This window comes from Lithobates pipiens, unplaced genomic scaffold, assembly GCF_037356315.1.
Source record: "Lithobates pipiens isolate NorthernLeopardFrog02 unplaced genomic scaffold, aLitPip1_a1.2 Scaffold_18, whole genome shotgun sequence".
Taxonomy (NCBI): Eukaryota; Metazoa; Chordata; class Amphibia; order Anura; family Ranidae; genus Lithobates; species Lithobates pipiens.
Window position 1 is genome coordinate 252,330,202 of NW_027507758.1, and position 27,817 is coordinate 252,358,018.

Here is a 27,817-nt window from a genome sequence, read left to right on the forward strand (position 1 = left end):
CAGTGGATTTGAAATAAAATTACATTATTATTTCTGTCTGTGTTGGCTGTTGCTCCACTCCAGGCTGAACCCCAGAGCTTTCTGACCACGCTGCTCAGCAGCCACTGCATAGATTTTAACGGGACCAAGTGCTGTGTGAATTGGACCAAGGTCAATGGTTTTAGACTAGGGACTTTTATAGACCATAAACAGCCAGTTCCTATTTTTTTGTGGTATTCCCTTTTTTTGTGACTTGCATTTAAAGATATATCTGAATAGAAACCATGCTTTCATAAATATAAATATACAGAATATGGGGTAATCCTAAACTGTAGACATCAGTTTATACTGTGTACTGTTAGTATGATAGACTTCAGGATCCATAGATGCTGGTATGTACTGTATATATAGAAAATCAAGAGCTGAAAGGAAACCGTTAATATAAGAGCTGACTTATTTTTAAAAGTGCAAGCATTGGAACTTCCATACTTTATCCATTAACCTAACTACTTGGTGAACTCACAGATACGAAACAAGCCTGAGTATATCAGTGTTGGGATCATTTTATATGCATTTTACAGAATAGTAAAGGAAGGATTATGTTGTCATCCCTAGGACCTGTACCTTTTTTTAAAGGCATGCCTACATTTTCAACTTCAGTATTTGATTCCTGACAGGATCACTTTTAAATTACACAGCTCTGAGCTAAGTGCATTTCTTGCAGTAGGTAGTAATAAGCTAATGGTCAAATTGTATTTTTGGTTGGGTTCCACAAATTTTTGTAAAATTTAGTGTTTGTGCTAGTTGAAGTGGGCATTGGTTACCTGCCTCACAGAATTTGTCTAATGCTACAGACTGCACGTATCAAGTCCATTGAGTGTGCCCTTATCGGCAACTGATTACATCATGGCTCAGAACTGTCACTATTTTGGAATCAAATCCCTCTGTCATACTTTCCCCCTCCAGTTGACCCTCATTTTGGTCTGATATAAAGACCTCTCTAAATATTTACTATACTTTAGATGTTATACTACACCAGCCTTTCTCAACCTTTTTAACAGGGAAGAACCCTTGAAAAACGTTTGGCTTCAGGGAACCCCTAATTGTTATATTTACAGCTGACAATACATAAGTGTGATGGTCAGTGTGAAGAATGTTCCTTATTTTTTTGGCCATCGGAAGAGTTCGCCAGCTACAGATAGCTAAAATGTCATTGGTATTGGTCGTTTATCTGAGAGGCAGATATCACTTATGCTCACGGAACACCTAGCACTCTCTGGAGGGACCCTAGGGTTACATGAAACCCTTGTTTGAGAAACCCTGTACTACACTAAATATGTAATCCATCCTTTAAATGATTGCATTTCTTCTTTTTTTTTTAAAAGCCAGTCTTAAACATAGAAGTGGCAAAAAAAAAACCCACACTTGAGGGTTTAAACAATAATTTTATGTATATTAGTTCTTTGGGTTCCATATAATTGGGGTATGGCAGGGCTGTGATCTTTTGCTTGCATACTTTGAGATGAGAGAGAGGAACTCCTTTTAGTACAAAGTTGGAAGGTATGTAACATGAATAAGAAAATTAGCTTTCCTATCTGGAGCTAGCTTCACCTTTGCATTTAAGATAAGTGCTCCTTTACACCACAATCCCTGCATTCAGTGTGCAGTTCTGCATGTGCATTTACATGCACTTGTGATGCTCTTACAGTGCGTTTTGCAGTGCAGAATAAAAATCAGAAGCCAGGCCCAGTAGGTCTGAACGTGTGATCACAAACAGTAGTCACATGATGGCCAGTCCTTCCTGCCTCTCACGTCCAGGGCTAATTGGAAGCACAAGTATAACCAAACAATGTTAACGAAATGGAGGTTAAAACCCAGCTTTTCCATCCCATTTTAAATGCAGGAACCATTGAAACTTTTTGGTCTCAGGAAACCCCAGCTAATAATTGCTATCTATAGCTCTGGGTACGTTAGTGTGATTGTCATTGGGGAAATACTTTACATTTGGGGTCATTGGGAAGAATTCTCCCTTACAGATAAAAAGATCGCTGGTGTCAGTGGCTACTTATCCGAGAGGCAGAAATATAAGTGATTGTAAAGCTTTTTTTATTTTTAAAAAACAACAAACATGTCATACTTGCTTCCACTGTGCAGCTTGTTTTGCACAGAGTGGCCCCAAACCTAGTCTTCAGGGGTCCCTCGGCGGCTCTCGTGGCTCCTCCCCACATCAGATAACCCCCTAGGAAAAGCACTCTCCCAGGGGGTTACCTTGCGGGCGATCTCTCAAGTCTATCATTCGGTATCCATAACCGCCGAATGTAGGACTTGGCCCTGGTGCTCTCATCATTTAGATTTGATTGACAGCAGCAGGAGCCAGTGGCTGCTATGCTATCAATATATCCAATCAAGAGCCGAAAACCCCGGCAGAGGAAGAAAGCGTCCCTGCTGGATCAAGTTCCAGGGCTCAGGTAAGTAAAATGGGTTCTGGAGGGCTGGTCACTGCCAGGTGTTTTTTCCTATGCATTAAGGTGAAAAAACACAAGAGTTTACAACCATTAGAAAATCATCGGAGGAGCCCTGGTTGGGAATAGCTGGTCTAGCCCAACAAGTTTAGCAGAAGTACATTTTTAAATGTCAGTCACAAGGAAAACTCTCTCCTCTTCAAAGTATTTCAAGATCCTGCTAAATTGGCTGCTGTAAAGGTCAGATAATGGTACCATCGGGAAAAGTGCAAAGGTTAGAATGGAATGGGAGGCACTGTTTAGCCCTTCTATACAACATTGCAGTCAGCCTGCCATACTTGATACAGAATGCAGGATAGGCTGCATAACATTGATGCACACTTTGAAGTAGAACTCTAGGCAAAACTTGTTTTTTCATTATGAATAGAGTAAGAGCAGGTTTTAACCCATGTTGTTTTTTTCTTCTGCCATCTGTGTCCAATTACGGAGATTTACCGTCACTTTCTGTTCCAAAGCCAAACAGGAAGTTAAAGGAAAGCCCTGCAAATTAAGGGAATCCCTTGGTGACCCCCAGATCACCAGAACTAGTGTCCCCATTGGAAGATTTTTCCCTTTATTACTTTTCTGGGGACAAACCAAAATTTGGGATCTTCTTTTACTTTCAATCATAGTGGTAAACAGGACAAATGGAGACCCTCTCATCGACAGCAATTAGTCCCGACAGACTGGTTCTGATCCCTCTCCAACCTGTCCAAAACTTAAAAAAAAGTTTTGCCTTTAGTTATACTTTTAAAGTTTTCATCAACAATGTGGCAGTTTCTGGAGCTGCTTTCAACTTGCTAAATGGAGCAGAACTTCTTTTCAGATTAGTGATTGACTTTTCTCTGCTACAATGAAGTAATGCAGCTTGGTTGACTGCTGGCCTTCATTCTGCTAATTGAACAATAAAGGAGCAGTTTACTAAATCGCTGCATTCCTGCATTGCACAAATGTTACCAGCCTTAGTGATGCCCCCGAAACAGTTAAAAGTTCAGGTACTTATTCTAGATTCATTTAAAAAGTAATTATTTTATTGTATATAAAACTGCACAAGCACATCAGATTTGCCTGTAAGCACAACATATTGGGAAACATTTTATTCTCGTGTAGCTGATTTACAGGCTGATTGCAGTTTTGTCATTTTTGGTACATTCATCAATGCTTAACACCACATCGCCAAATCCAAGTCTAATATTGTATCAAAAAAACTGTTTTAACAAAGTTTACTTTGTGTGACATCTCAAGTCTTGGTGTCAAATGGTGAGAATACTTTTGTAACTTACTAAGAGGGCAGATCTTTGTGTGTGCAGCCTTGAATTTACATGTATTACAGTTCAGAAGTAACTTTCTACAGGCCTTGTTACTGTAAATCACTTGGAAAACAGTCTATTCAAATTGTATATCAAAACGTGTGACTTGAAGGATATCAGTAATCACAATTACTAAATATAAAAGTAAAAATTACTGGGGAAAATTGGAAGCAGTGCCCTAGCCTGTTACTGAACTTGTTCATTTATACTTGTATTTATGCAAACTATTTGGATTAACTCAGTCTAGTAGATACTGGAGCTCAGTTAATGGTAAAGTGAATGATAATTGTATATATCTGCTTGTTATGTGTTTTTTCACTTTTAAGATATGCTTTTGTATGTGCATTTCCTTTTCTATTGCAGCAAAAAAAGAAAAGAGAATGAGCCATCTCTTTCTCTATCAGATGATGAGAAGGACAGTAAGAAGGAAAGCAGGGATGAAGAGTTCAAAGGTCCTTTGGAGCCCAAAGAATATGCAGGTTTTCAAGGAATCGGCAGGCCCAGAGGAACTTTTGTGAGTTAAGAACCTGTAATACCACTATAAGGGCTTTAATATACAAATTAATAGTGTATTGTGGGTTCATAAATATTTTATGGTCTGTGACGTCAGCAGTTGACGACCGCTACGATGAGTTAGATATGACTATTTTAGATGATGATCTACACATGCATCAGTTTTTTTGTGGTGAGGGGATAGAACACCAGTATATGTATCGGTCAAGTTCTACATTTAACTGCATTAGTAGTGCGGGTAATTTACTTATCGAAGACATTGTTGCTGCAAGGTTTGTAATAGCAAAACACAACTTCTAACAGGGACCGACGTGTTTGAGACCCTGCAGCTGCACCCTCCTTGGTTGGCTTCCTGCCATGCAGCGAAAGCTACTTTTGACTGTGCTTGGAAGACAGACTGATGCATTCCAATACACAACATGTATGCTTAGTTGCAAAAGTACCCTCTAGTTATAGATGAAAACTGTTTCCTGTTATTTACAAACCCTAAAATGTGTATGTGTTCACATAACACAGGCAGTTTCTGTCATATTAGAGCTGTTTTTTTTTGTTCTGTGGAAATAAACCACCAAAAGTGGGAATAGGACTATTATTAGGAAATCTCTGTATTTGCTAAAAATGTTCTTGGCCTGAGAAAAAAAAAACGAATGCCCCCACCATGGGTAAGGTCTGATAAGCGGCAATATATAGAATGATTGTTTTTGGGCTTGGTTATCCTTTAAGACCAACTTATTAATGGTTTCATTCATAGGTTGCCACATCTGCTGGCCTGAGGTAGTGTGGCACAAACACACACCTGACCGTTTCCTACATGTTTGTTTTCAGTAAAAAGTCCGGAATAAGGGCTCATTCATAGCGTTGTGACTGGTGTTTTCCAGTACTGGATAAGCGACACTTACAGGGCACATGGAAAACAATTGTTTTCTGTGTGTCCTGTTTGCATTACAACACAGCCAACAAGCAGTCTTCTGCTGCAGCGTGCAGGAAGGCAAAGGACTTCTGTATGGAGACATGGATGAGTTTATTTTGTACACTTTACATAAATTTAAAGAAAAAAAGTAAACCGTATGATGCGCTAAAACACAAATTTTACAAATCCCTCACCACAGTCCAGTGCAGAAAAAAAACCTGACAGCTGCCTGCACACTAAAATAAAGCGTTTAGTGCGTGAGCAATGTGAATAAGCCCTCATACATCTGGTGCAGATATTTTAAAGTTGCTTTGTATGCATATTCTCTGGTTTTCCCAGTGCCTGAGCTTAATTTAAACCAGCTGGCAGGAGTTTCATTCCATTTGACCCCCTTGCTTAATACACCCTTCATTCACCCCTCATTCACCCCACACAGTATAAACCTTTTAGCCTTTTTGTTCACCTCTTTTATTTTTTTACTGAAAATAGAACTACTCAATAGTTACATACACATCTGTAATTGTTCCTATCTACTCTGACATTTCATATCTTAAAACCTAGATGGCGAGATATTTCAAACCTGAGTTAGACACGTGTGACTTCCTAGGTAAACATAACAATCTATGATTAAAACTATGGCCTTCAGCTGTCTTATAGGAACAATGTGTGAGTCCTCTCACCCTGTAGAAACTCAGCATTATAGTGATTTGGAGCTTAAAGTGGTTGTCAAGACTTAATTCACTTGCCTCCCCTCTGTTTTAGGAAGATGTAAAGCACAGTATGTCATAAAAAAAAATAAAAATCCTAAATACCTTTTTGCACAGCTCTGCTATGCGGTCACGTGACCGCCGTCCACTCTCCTTCCCTTATCTAAGGAGAGCAGCAGGAGGGGCTGAGATTTCCCTCTGACGTATGCCAGCCAGCTGAGGGAGGTCATGTAACCACACAGCAGTGCTGTGTGAGAAGGTATTTAGGATTATAAAAAAAAAAAAAAAAAGAAAATTGACATACTGTGCTTTATATGTTTATAAAACAGAGGCAATGCAAGCGATTTAAAAAATTACTTTACAGCCACTGAGGAATTGCAGCAGGAGGGGAGGGGTGGAGGAGGAGATTTGGCTCACACTATACAGACTACTGAGCTGAGGGAGAGACTAACCACACAGCAGGATGACGGTGGGACGTAAACTGAACATGGAATCGTGGATCAGAAGTCATGATTAGCATTGATAGTACACATAGGGGGACACAGGAACAGGCTGGATCAACCAGGTATTTTACAACATAGAATGGGACAAATTACACTGCATAAGCACTACGCTATAGATCAATGTTTCTCAACTGCAGTCCTCAAGTACCCTCAACAGGTCATGTTTTCAGGCTCTCCATTATTTTGCACAGGTGATTTGATCAGTTTCACTGCCTTCATAATTACCACAGCAGTTTCATCTGAGGGAAATCCTCAGATGACCTGTTGGGGGGTACTTGACTGAAGTTGAGAAACATTGCTGTAGATCATGCTTTAAAGGAACAGGAGCATTTTTAGTGTTACAACCACTTTTACTCCAGGACGCTAAACCTTTCTAGTTTCTAGGACATGTGTCCTACAGCCTGTTCCTCTCCCTCAGATGAGAAATGGTAGGTATTACACAGTAGGAGAGTCTGTTAAAATGTTCTGTGTAAAATAACTCTTCTAGTCTACAAGTGTTATATGTAAATAAAAGGTGTAGTCATTTTACTACTTTATAGATGCATTAAAAAAATAAATTAAAAAGAAAACTTATAAAGGCAAGCTCCATTAAAAAAAAAAGCCCATGCTGCAAGGGTTAACTACTTAATATAAATAAAAATCTTGCTCTAAATAATGAAGATTGCTGCACTTTTACTACTCCTTGAATACGGGGAAATTATGAAAATGGTACTAAAATATAAAATTTGCGCTGTCTCGTATGTTATAAATAACAAAATATACTGTTACCCAACACTGAATATTTCAACATGTGATTATAAATTCAAAACAATAAAAGGCAAGTTCCACAAATCAAGTGTTCATGTGTATTCGATCAAGATGTGCATTCAAACAAAATATGCTGTGCGCCGCTCCCAGTGACAAAGTAACGATCAATCCATGCCTCTTACCAGATCCTCATAATCTCTATATTCTAGGAGATCATGATATGAGGTGAACAGATGTATAGACTCATCTAGTGTATAATCTGACCTCCACGATGGATGGATAAAACTGCCTGCTGATTAGGGTCTCAGCCCAGCCCACTCTGACCCAGACTCACTCTGTACTTTTCACTCTATGTATAGGATTAAGAACAGAGGGAAGGCTCATTGCGTAATGTGTAAAACATGAGGGGTTTATTGGGCTAAAATATGCACTTACAGTAAGGTCTGGATCATAATTACGTCACAACTTCTTTCTTCCAGTGTGTTTCCCCGTAACAGGCTACGTCTGGGAATGGAGGATCCTCCATTCCCAGACATAAACTGTTACAGGGAAATGCGTTGGGAGGAAGTTGTGATGTGATTATGATCCAGACCTGTTGGTGAACCCTAGGTTGGATTATCCTCTCTACTGCTTGTTTTATTCTACGTTACTGTAAGTGCATACTTTTAGCCCAATAAACACCTTATGTTTTACACATTACACAATGAGCCTTCCCTCTGTTCTTGGTTCTATACATGTATCGAGTGGGAAGTGCATCTGGATCGGTGCATGCTGGGCTGAGATGCTGATCAACACCCTGTTTTATCCATCCATCGTGGAGGTCGGAATAGATACTGGACGAGTCTATACATCTGTTCACCTCATGCGTATCATGATCTCCTATGATATAGAGGTCATGGGGATCTGGCAAGAGGCACATTTCATCTTTATATCTGGAACATGGATTGATCGTTACTTTGTCACTGGGAACAGTGCACAGTATAATATTTTGTTGGAACAAGATTTGAATACACTTGGACACTGGATAAGGGTTAACTAGTTACAGGTGCATCTCAAAAAAACTAGATGCTCCTCAAAGTTAATTTTGTTTTAGTCATTCAATTCTAAAAGTGAAACTTGTTTATAGATTTGTTACACAGAGTGATATAATTCAAGCATTTCTTTCTTTTCATTTTGTTGATTTATGGCTTACAGCTAGTGAAAACCCCAAATTCTGTATCCCAGAAAATTAGAATATTGTGAAAAAGTTCAATATTATAGACTCATGGTGTTGCACTCCTAATCAGCTAATTAACTCAAAACACCTGTCAAGGTTTCCCGAGCCTTAGTTTAAATGATCTCTGTCTGGTCCAGTAGGTTGCACAATCATAGGGAAGACTTCTGACTTGACAATTGTCCAGAAGACAGTCCTTAACACCCTCCACAAGGAGGGTAAGTCACAAAAGGTCATTGCTAAAGAAGCTGGCTGTTCAGAGTGCTGTATCCAAGCAAATTTAATAGAAAGGTGTACAAGCAACAGGGATAACCCCACCCTTGAGAGGATTGTGAGGCAAAGGCCGTTCAAGAATATAGGGGAGATTCACAAGGAGTGGACTACAGCTGGTGTCAGTGCTTCATCAGCCACTACACACAGACCTATCTAGGACATGTGCTACAACTGTCACATTCCTTGTGTCAAGCCACTCCTCAACCATAGATGTTGGAAGCATCTTATCTGGGCTAAGGAGAAAAAGGACTGGACTGTTGCTCAGTGGTCCAAAGTCCTCTTTGTGGATGAAAGCAAATTTTCCATTTCATTTGGAATTCGAGGTCCCAAAGTCTGAAGGAAGAGTGAAGAGGCACAGAATCCAAGTTGCAGCATGAAGTTTTCAGAGTTGGTGATGATTTGGGAAGCCATGTCATCTGCTGTTCCGCTATGTTTTATCAAGTCCAAAGTCAGCACAGATCTCTACCAGGAAAGTCTAGAGTACTTCATGCTTTCGTCTGCTGACCGGCTTTATGGAGATGCTGGTTTCATTTTCCAGCAGAACTTGGCACCTGCCCACTCTGTCAAAAGTACCAATACCTGGTTTTTAATGATCATGGTATCACTGTGCTTGATTGGTCAGCAAACTCGCCTGACCTAAACCCCATAGAGAATCTGTGGGGTATTGTCAAGAGGAAGATGACACCAGACCAAATAATGCAGACAATCTGACGGCTGCTATCAAAGCAACCTGGGCTTCCACAACACCTCAGCAGTGCCACAGACAGATCGCCGCATTGATGCAGTAATACATGTAAAAGGAGCACCAACCAAGTATTGAGTGCATACTATATACTGTACAGGGATATAATTTTTAGTAAGCCAACATTTTTGTATTAAAAATCCTTTATTGGTCTTATGTAGTAATCTAGTTTTCTGAGATACCGAATCTTGGGTTTTCACTAGTTGTAAGCTATAATCATCAAAATTAAAAGCAAAATCTTGAAATATATCACTGTGTGTAATCTATATTAAATAAGTTTCACTTTTTGAATTACTAAAAATAACTTTTTGATCAAATTTTTTGAGATGCACCTGTATGTCTAGGGCATGGAGTAAAGCAGTTTTACTTGCCCGATCCGCCGCAGCCTCCACTGTGCTGCTTGACTGGTCCCTGCAGCCTCTTTTACCCTGCACTCCAGCATTCTTAGGCCCTTTGACATCAAGTCCAATTCAGGGACACTAACCTGCATTGGATGTGAGGACGCAGAGGGCCGCTGTCTTCTGAGGCAGAGAAAAAATTGATAAGTAAAAATACTGTTACTGTTCCCCAAACTTAACATGCAGTTAACTTTTGAAGTGCGGAGGCAGCCCCACTGCAAGGGAGGACTTTTAGTTTGTCATGGTTCAGCTTTAGGTAATGGAAAAAAATCATGAAAAAGGCCCATAGTACAAATTGTAAAAATTGCTTGGTACATACAGTGTGAAAAGGTACAAGAGGTCAAATCGTTAAACAGGGCTTCCTTCTCTCTAAGTGGCTGAACAGAGCCTAAATGCCAGTACCACTTGTACAGTGTTCAGCCCCAACCTGGGGCTGGATGCTGCGACCTGTCCTATACCTGCACTAAAATGCCAGGAGGGAGGCACTGCAGCTGGATGGACCTGTGTGCAAGTGGCCCAAGGCTGTTGACGAGGACTCAGAATAGCACAACAGCAACTATTTTTACCAGTTTTGTTTGCTAAAAATTTTAATGACATTGCCTTTCCCTACATGAGCATTTAATTCTTGCACAGTAAATGTAAATGTCCGCCAGATCATCCAACATCATTATTTCAACCTGGAGATATATCTGCTGCTGTACTTAGAAGCAGGATTGAATAGTAAGGCCCCTTTCACAGGGGGCGGACTCCACCTGCTCAGTGGGGAATCTGTCCGCCGATCTTTGCTGAGCAGGCGGGTGACTGGTCTGTGTCTGCTTATGCATCACAGACACAGCCGCTGTCTTCTATGGTTGGTTGGATGTAAATGGACTGCTTGTCCTTTTACACTCGACTGCTATCCGATCCACTAGATGGATAGGGAAAGGGCCGCATTTGTCTGTTTTTATTGGATTGGATGTTGGCAGGTGTAAACGGACACGTGTCAGTTTATATCCGAGCTCCATAGAGGAGAATGGAGGGCCGATCGGGCCAGTCTGAAAAACTGACAGGGGGACCCAATCAGTCCACCCATGTGAAAGGGGCCTAATCGTACTGACAAGTGATGTTACTCAGGATTTCAATACACTCCTGATGTATACAAAACATGCACGTGTTTCTATTTGTTTCTTTACTGCACTGCTATGAAGAATCAGAAGTCCAGGAGCTCCTTGATTTGGCAATGAACCTTGGTTGTCGCTGATGGCCAGAGGTTCCAGCACTAGGGCGGCAGGGGCCCGCAGTAGCCACTGAGATTATCCACCATTTTTAAAATGCCACTGGAGCAAAAATCTATTTTCCAGTGCAGTTTTAAAATGACAGCTGGGACTCTAGAGCTTAACTACTTCCCACCCGGCCAATGTACATATACGGCCGGGTGGGAGCCTCCTCCTTCTGACTGGATGTTCAGGAACATCCTTCAGAAGGAGGGGGATCACCCGGACACGGCGCATCAAGGATCAGCAGGTGGGCTCTGTGATTGGCCCTCCTGATCACATGACGGCGGTGTCCAATCACAGCCGTCAAGTGATCAAAACAAACAGCCAGTTACTAGGCAATCGGCTCTCCTCTCCTCACAAGGAAGTCGTCGCTGAGGAGAGCAGATCGCTGCAGCCGACTGGTGATCAGTGAGTATGAGCTGTTTTTACAGCTTTTTACTCACTGATCGCTAGTCCAGTGTAAACACCCACATGTCCCCAAATAATAAAAAGACATGTCTCCAAATAAAAAAACATATGTCCCACTAAAATCATGTCCCAATGATTATCTGCACACATATGTACATGATCATTTGCGTACATATGTCCGTGATCACACAAACCAATTATTATACACTTAACGGAATTTTTTTTACCAAAAACATGTAGCAGGATACATTTTGGCTTAAATTTATGACAAAATTTGATTTTATTGGATTTCTTTTAAAATAGATAAAAGAAAATATTGTTTTTTTTCCAAATTTCCCCTTTTTTGCGCTTATATCGCAAAAAAAAAAAAACGGAGTTGTGAATAAATTCCACCAAAATAAAGCTCTATTTGTGTGAACAATATGATAAAAATTTAATTTGGGTACAGTGTAGCATGACCGCGCAATTGTCATTGAAATTGCGAGAGCGCTGAAAGCTGAAAATTGGGCTGGGAAGGAAGGGGGCGAAAGTGCCCTGTATTGTAGTGGTTAAGCTATCTTCCAATTGAGTCAAATCGTGCAAAGTGCTTTTGAAAGTTTCAGAGCAGATTAATGCTGGCCATACACAGTAAAATGGTTCGAAAAAAAACAGTCAGAATAAAAAAAATCTAACAACCCTGCATGCAATAACACTATCATTGTATCAATAGATGTCGCCCAATTATCGACATATCAATTGATAACATAGACGGTAGATTTATTTATTTTTTTTGTCAACCAATTACTCGACTGGGGGGCTACATTTCCGCATGTGCGCTGTAGATTTCTTCAAACTGTTTTCGATTGATTGCACTGTTTCAAAAACCATTTGTTTTGATGTGAAAATCCGACATGTTGGTTTTTTGGGATAAAAATTAGCATTTCGAGAATCAAAATGAGCCCACTAACGTTTCGCAAGTCAAAGGATCAAGCAAATCGAACGCTTTTTCACACTATTTTCTAACCGTGTACGGCCAGCTTAAGAGAGAGAAACGCAGTAGGCTAATGTAAAAGAAGCATTACTTGCAGTGTGTAGAGAGGTATGCAGGTATAAAAATTGTGTTTTCTAAACACAAAACTTGCTAGGCTTTTTATTTGGAAATTGTGGTATTAGAATAAAATGTGTGCACCAAAAATTATTTTTCTTTGCGCTCTAAGCGCAAAACACATACCATTTCTAAATCTAATTATTAGTGCATCTATTTTGTTATAATATTTTTTATTTTATTTTTTTGTCTTTTTGTCCTTTTACTCATCACAATATATTGTTTGTTGACAAAATCAACCAAACTTGTCTATGCCCATTTTGAACGCTCCGCCAATTAAACCAATTGTTTAGCAGTTTCGAATTAGAGGCAGAGGTCGTGCACGAGGGGTGTTTGCTGGGACAAGTTCTGCTCCTGTGAATACAGCGCCAAATTTCCAAAAGCGTCCTAAAGAGGAGGAGTGGGATCCAGAATATACCCCTAAAAGCAAGAAATACTTCCTGGTGGGTGTTTGAGGCTTTACCTTTGCATGAACAGACTAGCCAAAATGCAGTGCGTTTTTTTAAATATTGGATGAGCAGCTGTCTTAGCTCAGACTTTATTAAAACTAGAGGACAGTAACTTTGATATGTATTTATTCAAATTATTGGATTGTCCAGCTTAAAGGTAATAATCACTGAAAGGATATGATCAAACATTTTGGGGCAGAAAAGCTTTGGTCTCAAATGGTGACCATGTCAAGCAGCCGGTGTACAGAACTTTTTTTCTTTAGCATTTACTAGTAACAATGTAATATAAAATGCATTGTTTTGCTTTCTTATTGCTGACACCAAACATGTAGGTATCCTGTTTTGAGAACAGCACAGTGTGCAATGCAAGACTTCCAGCCAAGAAATAAACACTCCTAATGTGAAAGCCCAAATTTAAGCTTAAATTCGCTAAATACATTCTAGGTGCATCAAAAGTGTTCTAAGTCTTTGTTTTCTTCAGAAAGCAGCCCAAGTAGAAAAGCCTGTCACCTATTGGCATGCTGCAGACAATGACCTTTACTGTCTGTGTGGAATCAGTGGTCTCTGCACAGGTCTGACATTCCCCTTGCCAGAGCTCTCCAGTCAGCAGGAAGTATGAGCCTTTTCTCATTGCAGAGCTATTGTTCTGACTCAGCACGCTGTGTATCAAGCCTCTGCAGTAAAGCCTCGTACATACCGTGCGATTGTTGGCCAAGCCAGCGTCTGATTTTTGTCAAACATGCGTGTGCCAGGATCTTGTCTTGCATACTAATGGCACACAATTGTCGTGCCGCAAACATAGTGACGTACTACGAGGAATTTCAAAATTTTTGTACTGACCATACGAAAATCGAGCCATTGTCTACCAAAAATTTTACTAGCCTGTCCATTTGTTGGCAGAAAGTTGGTCAACGATTGTCAAAAGGAGCGTACTAATGGTAAGATTTTAGAACGACGGTCTGTTAACAGACAATCCCCTACCAACAATCATACCATGTGTAAAAGGCTTTAGATTACAGCTCTTACTGCATGTTCTTTGCCACATTCTGGTAGGGAGTAAGCTTTTCTGTTCAGCTGTGGCTGCTTTCTATAGAATGAAAAACAGACTTTGAACATGTTTTGTTTTGCTGCTCCTGGTATTTAATACTGATATAAACTGCAATGTCAGCTGGGCTTAAAATAATAGCTTAATCTTGTAGTTTAATTTTTTTCTATTAGTTCAGTTAGTCTCAATTCATGCTTCCATTGTGTAAAATATATAGAAAAATTCTTTAGTGACTATGATTGTATGCTTTATAAGGTTTGGCTGTATGTTGTAGGCTACCTAATAATCTGGGTTTGGCTTGTTCATCTAGCATGATGACAGAGATGATGGAGTGGATTACTGGGCAAGAAGAGCAAGGGGTCGTGGCAACTTCCAACGTGGAAGGGGACGATTTCCCTTCAAAAAGTCTGGAAGCAGTCCAAAATGGACCCATGACAAATACCAAGGAGATGGTCTTATAGAAGACGAGGATGAAGTAATGGAAGATGGGCGTAAAGAGGAGAAGGTAGATTATGACGGAGTTGTGTATTTTGTTTTTTTAAAGATTGTTAGGGATTTTACACTTTTATCGTACAGAACAGATTGATTTGTACACATCACAGCACAGGTATCACCCTATAATCAAGGTACAAACATGCTTGTTAGGACATAAAAATATAAGCAATCGTGGGCCACAACGTCAGCAAAGGACAAATGTAAAAGAGGCATTGGTATGCTGTAACGGGGACCAGTACTGAAGGTGATATTTACTGTCCTATGAGACCAGATCAAAGAAACCAGGGCAAATAAAGATCAATTAGTAGAGAAGATGGATGTAGGGACAAGGGACACAAAAGGTGCTTCTAAAACTGAATTAGTTGCTTAAAGTGATAGTAAAAGATCACCTTGTGAAACAAACCATTCAGTTTCAAATAGAAATGAAAGGCAAAACATTTTTGTATAGATATAAAAATACATTCTTTCCCCTTTTTTATAAGTGATCACATCCCCTCTGTTATCACTTGCATAGGAGCTGGGGGGAAGAGAAGCAGCAGCACACCAAGCTTCCCAGTGAATGGCTGTGCAGCACGGGCTGTCAGGACAAGTCTGGTCATTGGAGAGCACACAGAGTGCCCAGATAGAGAACTGACTACGTTGTGCTCTCCGCTTAGTGTGGTCCGTTTTTAATGGGAAACCAGAGGAACTGGCAGGAATACCAGGGATTTCACGCAAAGGAAGCAACACAAAGAGAACAGGATACTTTCTCATAAAAGTACACAGCACAGCAGCCACATATCAGGAATATGAAGGGTTGCTGTAACAAACGCTTTAAAGCTGAACTCCAGGAAACTAAAAAGAGAAAAAACTACCTTTTGCAATGGGGCTCCCCTTCCACTGCAAGGATTCAATTTTTCATTTTTGCCTACGGTACATGGGAAAAGAACTTCTTGCCTTATCCTTCGCTCTCACAAACTGATCCCCTAAAACATCTTTTCTTTGGCACTCCAGCTGGTGGTTGCAGCAGTATCCTAATCATGTACAATGAAGGACCAACAGTCCTCCTTTGTAATTTAGGATGCCAAAGGCCTGACCACACACTGGAGCATCAGAGTGACCGCTGACTGCCCAAGGAACTGAGGATAAGGTAAGTAAGTCTTTTTGTTCTCACAGCACAAGCGACAAGCTGTCAATCATAAGGAATGGGTTATATTCAGCACCTTCAGATGACTAATTTTACCACTCCCTTATGTAACCCTTCCCACCATATGATCCACAAGTTTTTACTAGTGTTCGTAGGTGATGAAAGCATCTCTCTGTGGGAAAGAAGGTCATTTTCTCTAGTCATCTTCCAGGACGGCACAACCTGAGAGATGACTGGTTCACCTGACAGGAAACACAATCAACACACAAAGTTAAAAGGCCCCTCCCTTCCCCATGTGCCCCAGTTCTTGATTGTGTTTCCCGGTAGTGAAAGGTTTACTTTTATTTTTTGTCAGACCTGAAGCTGGTAGCGGACGGTTCCCCCCTGGGAACTGGATGCCAAAGCCAGGGAGGACTGCGGGTCCAGCCAGGGTTCAGTCCCTTCTCAGGGGACCCCAATGGCCGGGGTTTGCCCCTGGCAAGGAGCCTCCCGGGCATAGAGGGGTATCCCGGAGATTCTGTGGTCACATACCTCCTCCCTTGCCTTCCACCCAGTCCAGATACAGGGGAGCTGAAGGAGCCGGAGGGTCAGCTGGAGTCCAGGCTCTGGAGGGGCAGAGGGCGTCCCGTCTCCTGCAGATTTCTGCTCCATAAGGAATGCTGGTAACACTCCTGTGTTAGAAGTGATCATCTAGGTCGGGTGGAGCAAGATGGTGCCACTTCCAGTTCAGGGTAGCTTTACTTCTGGTTCCAGTCTATGCCAAAATGGAGGATCCGGAGACACTAGAGGGAAAGACTCCAGAAAAATGGCGCAGATCGGCGGCGTCTTGGCTATAAGACTCTGGAGACAGGCGGAGGCCCCCCACAAGCCTTCCCACCTTCTGGATCCCCACAGCAAGGGCTCCTCAGTATAGAACCAGCGGGGACCAGGTATGGAAAGAGGGCGACACAACGGTGCCTACAACCCAGGATGAGGCGGCAGGTGGGGAGTCGCCCTCCTCTTTTTGGCAGGTGGTGGCTTAAGAGGGGTCTTACCCACACCCCTGGGGGGGGGCACAGGAGAGAGAGTATAGACTGTTAACAAGTTTGGGTTCTGTCTATTGTCTCCTTAGAACCCAGTGGATCTGCTCAAGGTGCCCACAGGGCTAAGAGCAAACTGCCCCCCCCCCCCCCCCGAGAAAAAAAAAGGTGTGGGTATTGCAATGAAAAGCTCCCACAAGATCAGCCTTTTTGTTATAGGTGCATACATAAATTGTCGGGTAAGGAAACCTCACGGCTTATGAAGAACTTCCTTACAGTACAGTCAGAGAGGCTTTAAATGCTCCAATCTCTGAAGACAGTTATAGCATCTAAGAAAGGCCCTAGCACTAGTGGTAGAGAGACTCTGTCCTCTAGAGAAGGTACTTCCTCTCAAGAAGGTACTTCAGACAGAAGTCAGAAAACCCCGCAGAGGCCTCCCTGCTCTTTTGCTTCAGGAGTCAGATGAAATCTCAGAGGAGGTGGAAAACTCAGACACTGGGAGCCAGGATGGTGAAAGCCCTAGAGGTAATAGACACCTTTTTCCCGTAGAGGACATGGGGCCAGCTGTCTCTTATCTGAACTATCAGGGTGGCACAAAGTCCAGGAAGCTGCTGAAACTGGCTTTGGATGTTCTAAATTGGGCCGAAGGAAACCTTCAGTCCATATCGGTGGTCCACATAAAAGGGACCACCAATGTGGTGGCAGATTTCTTAAGCAGACAGCCCATTCACCAGGGGGAATGGGAGTTAAACCAGGACATTTTCCTCCAGATAGGTCAGATGTTTGGAATTCCGGAGATTAACCTTTTTGCCCACAGAGGGAATTGAAAGGTGGATTGTTTTTTTCTCTCTCACCAGAGAGGGTGGATCGCAGGGAGTGGATACTCTGTCTCAGGACTGGGATTGCCACATAACATATGCTTTCCCTCCACTAGCCTTAATACCTCGGGTCCTACAGAATTTGGCCCACTCACAGTGCAAGCCGATCCTGATAGCCCCATGGTGGCCAAAGAGGACATGGTTTGCTACTCAGAAAATGGTCGGTTTCTCCTCCATTCAGTCTTACGCCCTTGTCTCTTTCACCCCAACCCGTGGTTCTTCAAGTTGACGGCATGGCTGAGAGGGAGGTTCTCAGAGACAAGGGATGCTCTGATACAGTAACTGAGACCCTCCTAGGTAGCCGGAAACCGGTCACCAGGAGGATCTACTCAAAGATCTTGAATTTTTTCACACACTGTGCCAGGATAGAGAGGTTTCTAATCCTTCGGTACCAGTGGTACTTAAATTCTTACAAGCTGGGGTGGATCAGATTGCCCTCAACATCCTAAAGGTACAAATAGCAGCCCTGTCTGTATTTCTTGACCAGAGGCTATTGCTAGAGCCCCTGATTAAGAGATTTCTACTAGCGAGGGAGAGGTTAACCCCCGCAAAGATTAATAGATTCCCACCATGGAATCTAACGCTGGTTCTGAAAGCATTGATGAAAGTGACACGCTAGACTTTTTACTGGCTATCACTACAGCCAGAAGGGCAAGCGACCTGCAGGCCCTGTCAATTAAGGAGCCTTTTCTGTTGGTACTGGAAGATAGAGTGGTTCTTAGACAAGACCCACTATATCTTACCAAGGTCGCATCACAGTTTTATAGCTCTCAGGAGATCATTTTGCCCTCCTTTTGTGAAAACCCGAAAAACGAGAGAGAGGAAAAGTTTATTTTATTAGATGTCAGGAAGTGTTTGCTGACATACTTAGAATGAAGGACTTCAGGAAGTCGAATTGCCTTTTGGTTCTATTTAGCGACTCTAGAAAGGGAGGGCAGGCATCTAGATCTACTGTGTCTAGGTGGATTAGACAGACAATAGTAATGGCCTATGAACAGACCGGTTCCCCAGTACCAGTTAACCTTAAAGCCCATTCAACAAGATCTTTAGCGGCCGCCTGGGCAGAAAGAACTGGGGCATCAATAGAACAGATCTGTCAAACAGCCACATGGAGGAAGCAGGACACCTTCTTGAAACATTAGAGTGGAACTGCTATCACCTCAGGATCTGACATTTGGAAGGAAGGTCTTACAAGCGGTGGTCCCGCCCTAAGGTAGTCCTTGAACTCCTTGTCCATCCTCTCAGGTTGTGCCGTCCTAGAAGATGACTAGAGAAAATTGAGTTACTTACCGTTAACTGCTTTTCTAGGATATCTTCCAGGATGGCAGGCCTACTTCTCACCCCTGGTTTAATGTAAGTACTACGTGAAGAGTTTCTCTCTGACACCCGGATAACCAATTACTTTGGGAGAACTGAGGTGCAGGGGGAAGAGAGGAGCCTTTTAACCTCCTGTGTTGATTGTGTTTCCTGTCAGGTGGACCAGTCATCTCAGGTTGAGCCATCCTAGAAAAGTTGTTACCTGTAAGTAACTGTCAATTTTTAACAGGTACAGTACAATCTCCTATCAAAATAAGATCTAACCTGAAAAAGAAGGTTGTTTTCTGGATCAGTACCCCCTGCTTCAGGCCGCAGGGACTGTCCCCAAATCATGCACTGAGATGGGAATGGGGCTGGCCTGTAATCCTGCACTGGGCCCAGCACACAGGCAATACACCTGGGTACCTGGTAGAGGTGCATCTGCAAGTCCAAGGTCGATGTTCACTTGTGTGGGAGCCCAGTCCTGGAAGAATGGCCCCTTCACTGGAGTGGAGGTGGGGGGGTTAGGCCTTACTGAAATGGGTAAAAGGCATAATAGGAACTCTTCCGAGGTTGGGGCAGGGTACAGTAAGTCAGGTGCTGGCCCATTAAAAGCAGTCCTGTACACCTGGTGCTAATTGTGTCCCTCCTAGATTGTAAGCTCTAACGAGCAGGGCCCTCTGATTCCCCCTGTCTTGAATTGTATTGTAATGTCTGCCCTAATGTTGTAAAGCGCTGCGTAAACTGTTGGCGCTATATAAATCCTGTATAATAATAATTGTTTTCCAGCTTGCTATATTGCCCAGGTAATAGAGTAGGCCCTTTTAAGAAGGGCACCATCTCACATGTGTGAGCCAGCGCCTCTCAGCAGGACTGACTTCAAACAAGCATGGCACCCACATTGTGCAAGTGGCATTATATGTGCTTGAACGCAGCCATTTTGCCACAATTACCTGGTCTAGGGCACATGCGCAGGCACCATCTTGATGCCCCCTACCTTCTTACGAAGTGGGTGCAATATTGTCATCTACAGCACTGTCGTGGATGCCATATCGAGCAGGTGCGGGCAAAATTCTTTAAAGTGTTGTAGCCAAAGATGCAAGAGACAAATATCTTCTGAATGGCTCTCTTCTGCCTAACAAAGCATAGACAGCTCCAGGAGTGGTGTGGTTTACCATTTGAATCAGGTTATACCTTCAGGGGATGAGGCACTGTGCTGAAAGGCTCCAATTCTGGTGGCTGTAAATACCCCATAGGAGTTTCAGCAATAATGGTGGGCTCTAAACACAGAGGAGAGGTTACAATAATTTTACCAATATATGGTCACCATCTACTGTCCCAGGCATTGTGCTGTTCTAAGCAACGGAGACTAGGGATCCGAGAGCTGCCCTGATCACTCTGTCCTTCAAAAGCCATCCTTTGAACCAATCTGGGAAATTTCTTTTGTGCCTCTTGTCTATTAGAAGGCTTTTCTTGTGGCTAATTCTGCCAGGTCAAAGGTGTCTTGGTCCACTTAAATGAGGATATTGTTTTGCCCTTATCCTAAGAGACCAAATGAGGCAGCCCTGCATTGTCTGGATGTGGTGTGGTCTGTGCGGGTTTACATTGCGGTCACAGCCTCCATCAGAAAATTTGACTTTTTGTCAATGCCAAACAAATGTCTTCTGTATAGTGAGCCATGATTTGCAAGGTTGATTAGCCAGATCATTTCTTATGTCTCCTCTTTGAGGGGTTAAGGAGCGTCCCTTTTTAGAATAAGGCTGACACTACTAGATCTGTTGGCACGTCTTGGGTTTTTCCACATCAGACTTCAGTTGTGCAGCTCTGAGAGGTCGCTACCTGGCCGCCTGTGCATACGTTTTGCCATACTTTTTCAAGATGATGAAAGCCCGAGTGCTTTCAAACTGGGGAGCTGCACTGGCAGAATGTCAAAGTCCTGCAAGCAGCTTCTTTGCAGCGCTGTAGGAGTGGTGAATACACTGCTTCTAAAGCGCCCCTGAAATCAATGGGCAGCGGTACTTTGTGGGTGGTTTTAACCCTTTTCTGGCCGCTAGCGAGTGTTAAAAGCGCCCCGCTAGCGGGCAAAAAGCACTGCAAAAACAACGGTAAAGCGCTGCTAAAAATAGCGGTGCTTTACCGCCGACACCCGGCTGCTGGCAGTGTGAAGGTACACTAAAGAAAACTGGACTTTTTTTTATTTTTTTTTATGGAATGTGACCCAGGAACTAAGGATTACATGGTAGGGAGGGTTTATCTGTTGAAGTATAGGCAAAACATTTTTAGTTATTTTTTGTCTGTGTCCTATACGTAGATTTACTTTCACTTCCTGTTCCCTAGCCAAAACCTGAAGTGAGAAGAAATCCCTGCAAAATAAGGGAATACCTTGGTGCCCCCAGGTAACCAGAACTATTCACCATTGGAAGGTTTACCTTCTATTCCATTGCTGGGGACAACCCAAATTTGGGATTTTCTTTTACTTTCAATGGTAAAGAAGACAAATGTAGATGTTGAATCTCCCCGGAGGCATAGACTGCAATATAAACATACTGGGTGTTCTAATCCCTTTCCACTCTGTCCAATACTAAAAAAAAAAGTTTTGCCTTTGGTTATACTTTAACCACTTCAAAACAGGGCATTTTCACCCCCTTCCTGCCCAGGTCAATTTTCAGCTTTCAGAGCTGTAACATTTTGAATGACAATTACATGGGCATGCAACACTATACACAAATACAATTTTGATCCCCCCCCCACACACACACAAATATGGATTTCTTTTGGTGGCATTTGATCCCCTCTGCGGTTTTTATTTTTTGTGCTATAAACAGAAAAGCAACAATTTTGAAAAAAAACAACAATTTTTTACCTTTTGCTATAATATTTATCCCAATTTTTAAAAAGACAAAGAAAATGTCTCCCTCAGTTTAGGCTGATATGTATTCTACATATTTTTGGTAAAAAAAAATTGCAATAAGCATATATTCATTGGTTTGCGCAAAAGTTGTAGCGTTTACAAAATAGGGGATAGATTTATGGCATTTTTATTTATTATTATTATTATTATTATTATTATTTATTTTTTTGACTAGTAATGGCGGCGATCTTTGTCAGCATTGTGATATTGCGGTGGACATTTCGGACACTTTTGGCACGTTTTTGGGACCATTTACAATTGTACAGTAATCAGTGCTATAAAAATGCACTGATTACTGTAAAAATGTCACTGGCAGGGAAGGGGTTAACACTAGGGCCAATCAAGGGATTAAATGTGTTACCTAGGGAGTGATTCTAAGGGGGAGGGGGCGTGACCGATTTGGTATCCCTATATACCAGGAACACACGATCGGTCTCCTCTCCCCTGACAGGACATGGATCTGTGTGTTTACACACACAGATCTATGTCCCTCCTCTGTAACAAGCAATCGCGGGTGCCCGGCAGACCTCACGGCCACCAGGCACAGGCATTGGCTTCATCATATATGTGTGGGTTGGGACATGGTTAACCACCTGCCATATAGTAAAATTACGGCGGGGTGGCACAATGTCACATGATGGCGCCCCAGAACCACCACTCTCGCACACACCCAACGCATCGGCCACACGGTGTTCCAAGGACATGGCGTGACCCCGATCTTGGATGCGGCTCTTTAACTATGTGATCGGCTGTGTTCAATCTCAGCCGGTCACATGTAAACAAGGAAGTGCTGTTTATCGGCTCACACTGACAGCATGTGGCAAGGAGAACCGATCAGTGGCATCTCCTTGCAGGGGAAACCTGTACAGGTATATAGGATACTGATCATCAGTGCCCTGAGTACAGTGCAGTGACCATTAGATATGCCAGTCAGTGCTGCCTTTCCGTGCCCATCAGTACTGCCTATCATTGCCCACCAGTTCCACTGCCGCCTCTCGGTGCCCCCAAGTGAGGACAAAAATTACTTATTTACGAAATTTACTGACAAAAAACTTTATTTTTTTTTCAAAATTTTTGCTCTTATTTAGGTTTTTGTTTTTTGAAAAAAAAACAAAGACCAGCAGTGATTAAATATTGCCTAAATAAAGCTCGATTTGTATGAAAAAAAATGCTAAGAATTTAATTTGGGCACAGGTTTGCATGTCTGTGCAATTGTCATTGAAAGTGTGTCAACGCTGAAAGCCAAAAATTGGCTAGACAGGAAGGGGATTGAAAGATTATCCCTCTATAGTATGTGCTTGTCTCAATCCAGAGCAATGTCGGCTGCCTCATTTCTTTGCATGAATCACTTCTGACAAGTTTTTCCTGACCGCAAGAGAAAAAGGTGACACGGGAGGGTGCTCCAGCAGATTGACAGCCTCAGCTCTGTTCCTGTGAGCTGTGTTAAGGGGCGTGTACCTTCCCTCCAATCGGCTCTCAAAGCTCTTGTCACTGAGCTCTGCAGAGTGTAAGAAGAGAAGACAGCAGATAAACAGGTAAAACCTTTTGTTGGAGGATTTTTCATCTCTGTATCACCTGAGGTCAGTCACTTCACTGGGTATATGTAAGCACTAAAAACTAAAGCTGTGAGTGGCTTTGCCAGTGTACAATAGCCTGTAGGTCGACAGCCTCTGTCCTGTCCTCTAAAATATGGATTTGAAAGGTATATGTAACTTCAATATTTTCCTGATGTAGTAGGCAAAAACCAAGCATTTAACCCTTGCAGTGTGCAGGCAGTCCTACTACAGAGGCAGTTTTTTTTTTTTCCAGTCCCTGGAGTTCAGTTTACAATATAAGTATTGTAACCACTACAAAATGCCAATTTTGGCTGGGTTCACACTTATGTGAATTGGATGCTGGTTTATTCACATGACAGGAGACTGTGCCCAGTTGTCAATGGAGCCAGTTCACACAGCTCTGGGGTGGCCATCGGTCAGCACAGAAAAAGGGTCCTGTGTGTCTTTTGGCTTAGTTTCAGGTCCAAATTCAGGAAAAAATTCGGACCTGTTTCGCCTCTGAAATGGAGAACAGGGATGCACTGGACCCCCTGCTGCAAGCCGCGGCTGCAGCTAATGTGTTTCAAATCTTCTCTTTATTATTTTTATAATAATCATAAAACATACATATCCATTTACAACATCATCATACAACGTCATACATAAAACCCAAACATTTTACTCTTCATTTAAAAAAAAAAAAAAAAAAAAAAAACACAATCCCCCTTTTCTCTCCCTTCCCTCCTCCTCTCCCTCCCCCCCCCCCCTTTCTTTTAATTATAAATATTCTATCATTCCTTTTGAGGACCGAAACTCTTCCCATTTTTTCCACACCGTTGGTATCTGACTTTTCACATAGCCTTCTTCTCTTATTTGTTTTTCCATGAAACACATCTCGTTCATTTCGCATATCCATTCTGATATTATTGGACTGGTTGTTTCTTTCCATTTACGTGCTATTATTGTTCTGGCTGCAGCTAATGTGAACCTGCCCTTTAGTCATACATGCCTGGCTCAAAAAACCAAAGCTTTTATGTTCTCAGCCAATCCATCTTTTTTTAAATGGTAGACCTCAATCTAGATGTTCATAGATCACAATATAGCATTCATTTTTTGTTGACTATAGAACTGTAGAAATTTGACAACCAAAGCTTGTCAAATCAAAAACAAAATGTATGTGAACTGTGCAAGTAAAACAGCACCAAGGAATTTGGTTCATAAGGTTACTAGTATTGTGGAACTCTTACTGCTGTGTGTTTACAGTATGTTTTGTAACTTTCTCTTTAATGGGTATGGATTACAAGTGTATAATGTCAAGTACGCTTTTTTTTTTGTCATTGTAATATATTTTATCCTGAAATACAAGCTGACAAATTAATAGTATATATTTTTTTCTTCATTACAGGAGTGATGTATTTGGACAAAGAGTTGGTACCACACAAGATGTTTTTATTTTGCAGTCTATGTGATCAACAGAGAGAAAAAAAAAATCATATTTTCATTCTGTTGCCACGTGATAAATTTACACAATTTTAAAAAGACATAATTTTTCCGTAGTGTAATTGTACAACAAGGCTCCAGAAGAAAACTGATCAATCTAAGCTGTGTCCACTTTTAAGAATCTGCTTTTAAGTGTCTGTTGATTGTTTCTGCCATGGATTATGGTGCACATTGTGCAGTTTTTCTCTTCTATGTTAGTTAATTCTTTTAGAGTAAAGATTTTGTTTTGCAAACAATTACAAACTTTATAATTGAAAAATATTGTTAAAAATATATGCACTAGTCGTGTGGATGTTCATTTGCGTCCCTTTTTTTTAAAATTTTTTTTATTGTGATTCAATTTTCAAGTATTTAAAAAAAAAAAAAAAAAGTTGCCTGAATGATACACGTATACAATTGTTTAAAAATAATAGCAGTGTGTTAAAAAAAAAAAAAAAAAAAATGGGTAAAGCTGAAAATCCTTATGACTTTTATTTCCATACACGTAAATGGACTACACTACAGAGTCTATTCCAAATCCAAAACGGGAAGAAAAATATTTCAAATTTGTTTTTACTCTACAGAAAGTGAAGAAAAAGGAATATTTAGTCTTTGCAACATTTACTGCATAAACTTAAAATGCTTGAAGAATTGTCTTTCCTGTGAATCACTGAACTAATATTTAGTTGTATAACCACTGTTTCACATCTGTGTTGCATGGAGTTTACCAACTTCTGGCACCTGTGAACAGGTATTCTAGCCCAGGACAATTTCTCTGCATTTTTTGGTTTTACTTCAAACAGCATTTTTTATGTCACCCCACAAGTTTTCTATTGGATTAAGGTCTGGTCTGGCCACTCCATAATGTTAATCTTGTTGGTTTGGAACCCAGATGCTGCTTGCTTACTGGTGTGTTTGTCTTGTTGAAACACCCATTTCAAGGGCATTTCCTCTTTGGCATAAGGCAATGTGACCTCTTCAAGTATTTTGATGTATTCAAACTGATCCATGGATCACTGGTATGAGAAATATCCCCATATCATGATGCTTGCTCCACCATGCTTCAGTGTACTGTGGCTTGAATTCAGTGTGTGGGGGGTAGTCTGACAAGGCTGTCTGTGACCCAAAAAGAAAAATCTTGCTTTTATCAGTCTGCAAAATGCTACTGTCTTTAGGCCAGTCAATGTGTTTTGGCAAATTATAACTTCTTCAGCACATATCGTTTTTTCAACAATGGGACTTTGCTTCTTCCACGTAGGCGTCTTATCAATGTTACAGTACTTGCAGATAACTTAAGTCCTTTTTTGATCATTGGTGGAGTCTGTCATTTTTGCTATTCTTCGATCCATTTAAATGATTGTTTGCATTTTTTTTTCTTCTCCATTTGCTTCTGGTTTTGGTTGCCATTTTAAAGCATTTGAGATTTTTTTAACTGAGCAGTTTCAGTTTATGTACTTTATACATTTGCCTCTTTAATCAACTTTTTAATCAAAGTATGCTGATATTCGGAACAATGTCTGGCACCTCCATTTTACTCTTATTTTCAGAGAGAAATGTGCTATACCCAGCATGTACAACATTTGCTGCCTTAGTCCTTAAATAAGGGCCACCTGTTTTATCACATAATGAATGACCTCACTAATTGAACTCTACACTATTTTGAGCACGCCCCTTTCAATTAATGATTCAATTACACAGAATCGGCAGCAGGCATGTCAGATGTTGGGTCTGTTGGTTTTCTATTACTCTACTACACCTACTAGTAAATTATTTGCCATGTACAAATATAATTTTTTACCAAAAACAGTGATTGATCTGGTTAGGGATGTTGGACTGTTTTGAACACAACTGTATATTACAACACACACACAAACTAAGATTGGAATGGTTCAGTAGAGATGGTGATATAAAGAATTGGGGGAGATCTGGTTTTAACCAGTTCCCGCCTAGCCTATAGATAGATGACGTCTGAACGGGACATTTCATTGTTCTAGGTCAGTGATGGCGAACCTCGGCACTCCAGATGTTTTGGAACTACATTTCCCATGATGCTCAACTACACTGCAGGGTGGATGTGCATCATGGGAAATGTAGTTCCAAAACATTTGGGGTGCAAAGGTTCGCTATCACTGTTCTAGGTGAACATCGTATGATATTATGGCACAGCCGCACTGCAGTATGATCTGACTCCACCGGACACAGCAGATGACTGATCAGTGTACCAGCTGCTACCATGTGATCACTCACAGCAGATCACATGACAATTGTACACCATGAATGTCTTTGATTTATATCATTTATTGTGTACAATTGTGTTGCTTAGTCACAGTGATTACATGGTAAAGACAGGGCCAGTCACAACTAACTACAATAGTAAACACTGAATGAGTCAATTTCTTCTAGTAAAAATGGTTGCTTATGACAGTGAAATTCCCTGGTGTGCATTTAAAAAAAAAAAAAAAAAAATAATTCTGACTACGGTAACACATTTGTACTGTACTGGCGTTTTTGGGCCTCAAATGAGAGGGTGCACATCAGGATTGATCAATTTTCAGTGCACGCACACGCAATAAAAATTCATATAAGTAGTGTTGCATGCGGTTTTCCAAAGTGTGACAGAACCAAGGTGAAAGTGCCCTTTATTCAAGTGGTAATAAGTCAGAAGCTGCAAATACTGTAGCGTCTGACTTTTAATAAACATGCACTTACCAGTCCAGGGATCTAGCACTGTCCTCAACCAGGCCAGTTCTTTGCCAGTCTTGGGCGCCACCATCTTGAGTGTGGAAAGGTGGTCATGACTTCTTGCAACTTAACAGGCAGATCCCCCCCCCCCCTTTACTCCTGCATGAATCATGCTGCACTTTCTGAAGGAACCCGCAACCTGGTTGCTTGAGCCAAGCAGAAGTGGGAATGGGTATGAGTTTGTTAATGATTATTTTAAAATTGCTAAATATTACATGAATAAACATCAACTTCGGCAAATGTTAATGTCAAGATTAGGGCAATCCATTTCATATCAAATAGTATAATGTTCTTCCTC

General features: G+C 41.4%; 1 protein-coding gene across 7 annotated transcripts in view; it reads left to right on the forward strand.

The window, feature by feature from the left end:
- The window catches only part of BCLAF1 (BCL2 associated transcription factor 1), a 59,696-nt gene extending 34,625 nt beyond the window's left edge, over nucleotides 1-25,071 (forward strand). For 2 of the 7 annotated variants that reach the window (XM_077486801.1, XM_077486800.1), the window contains 4 exons: nucleotides 4,154-4,304; nucleotides 12,838-12,987; nucleotides 14,349-14,543; nucleotides 24,704-25,071. In XM_077486801.1, coding sequence (XP_077342927.1) covers nucleotides 4,154-4,304; nucleotides 12,838-12,987; nucleotides 14,349-14,543; nucleotides 24,704-24,709 — 502 coding nt within the window. In that variant the 3' untranslated portion in view covers nucleotides 24,710-25,071. Of the gene's footprint in view, nucleotides 1-4,153; nucleotides 4,305-12,837; nucleotides 12,988-14,348; nucleotides 14,544-24,703 lie in introns of those variants that run through there. The other 5 variants (XM_077486802.1, XM_077486803.1, XM_077486804.1 and 2 more) reach the window with 5 other exon arrangements.
- Nucleotides 25,072-27,817: the final 2,746 nt, after the last annotated feature.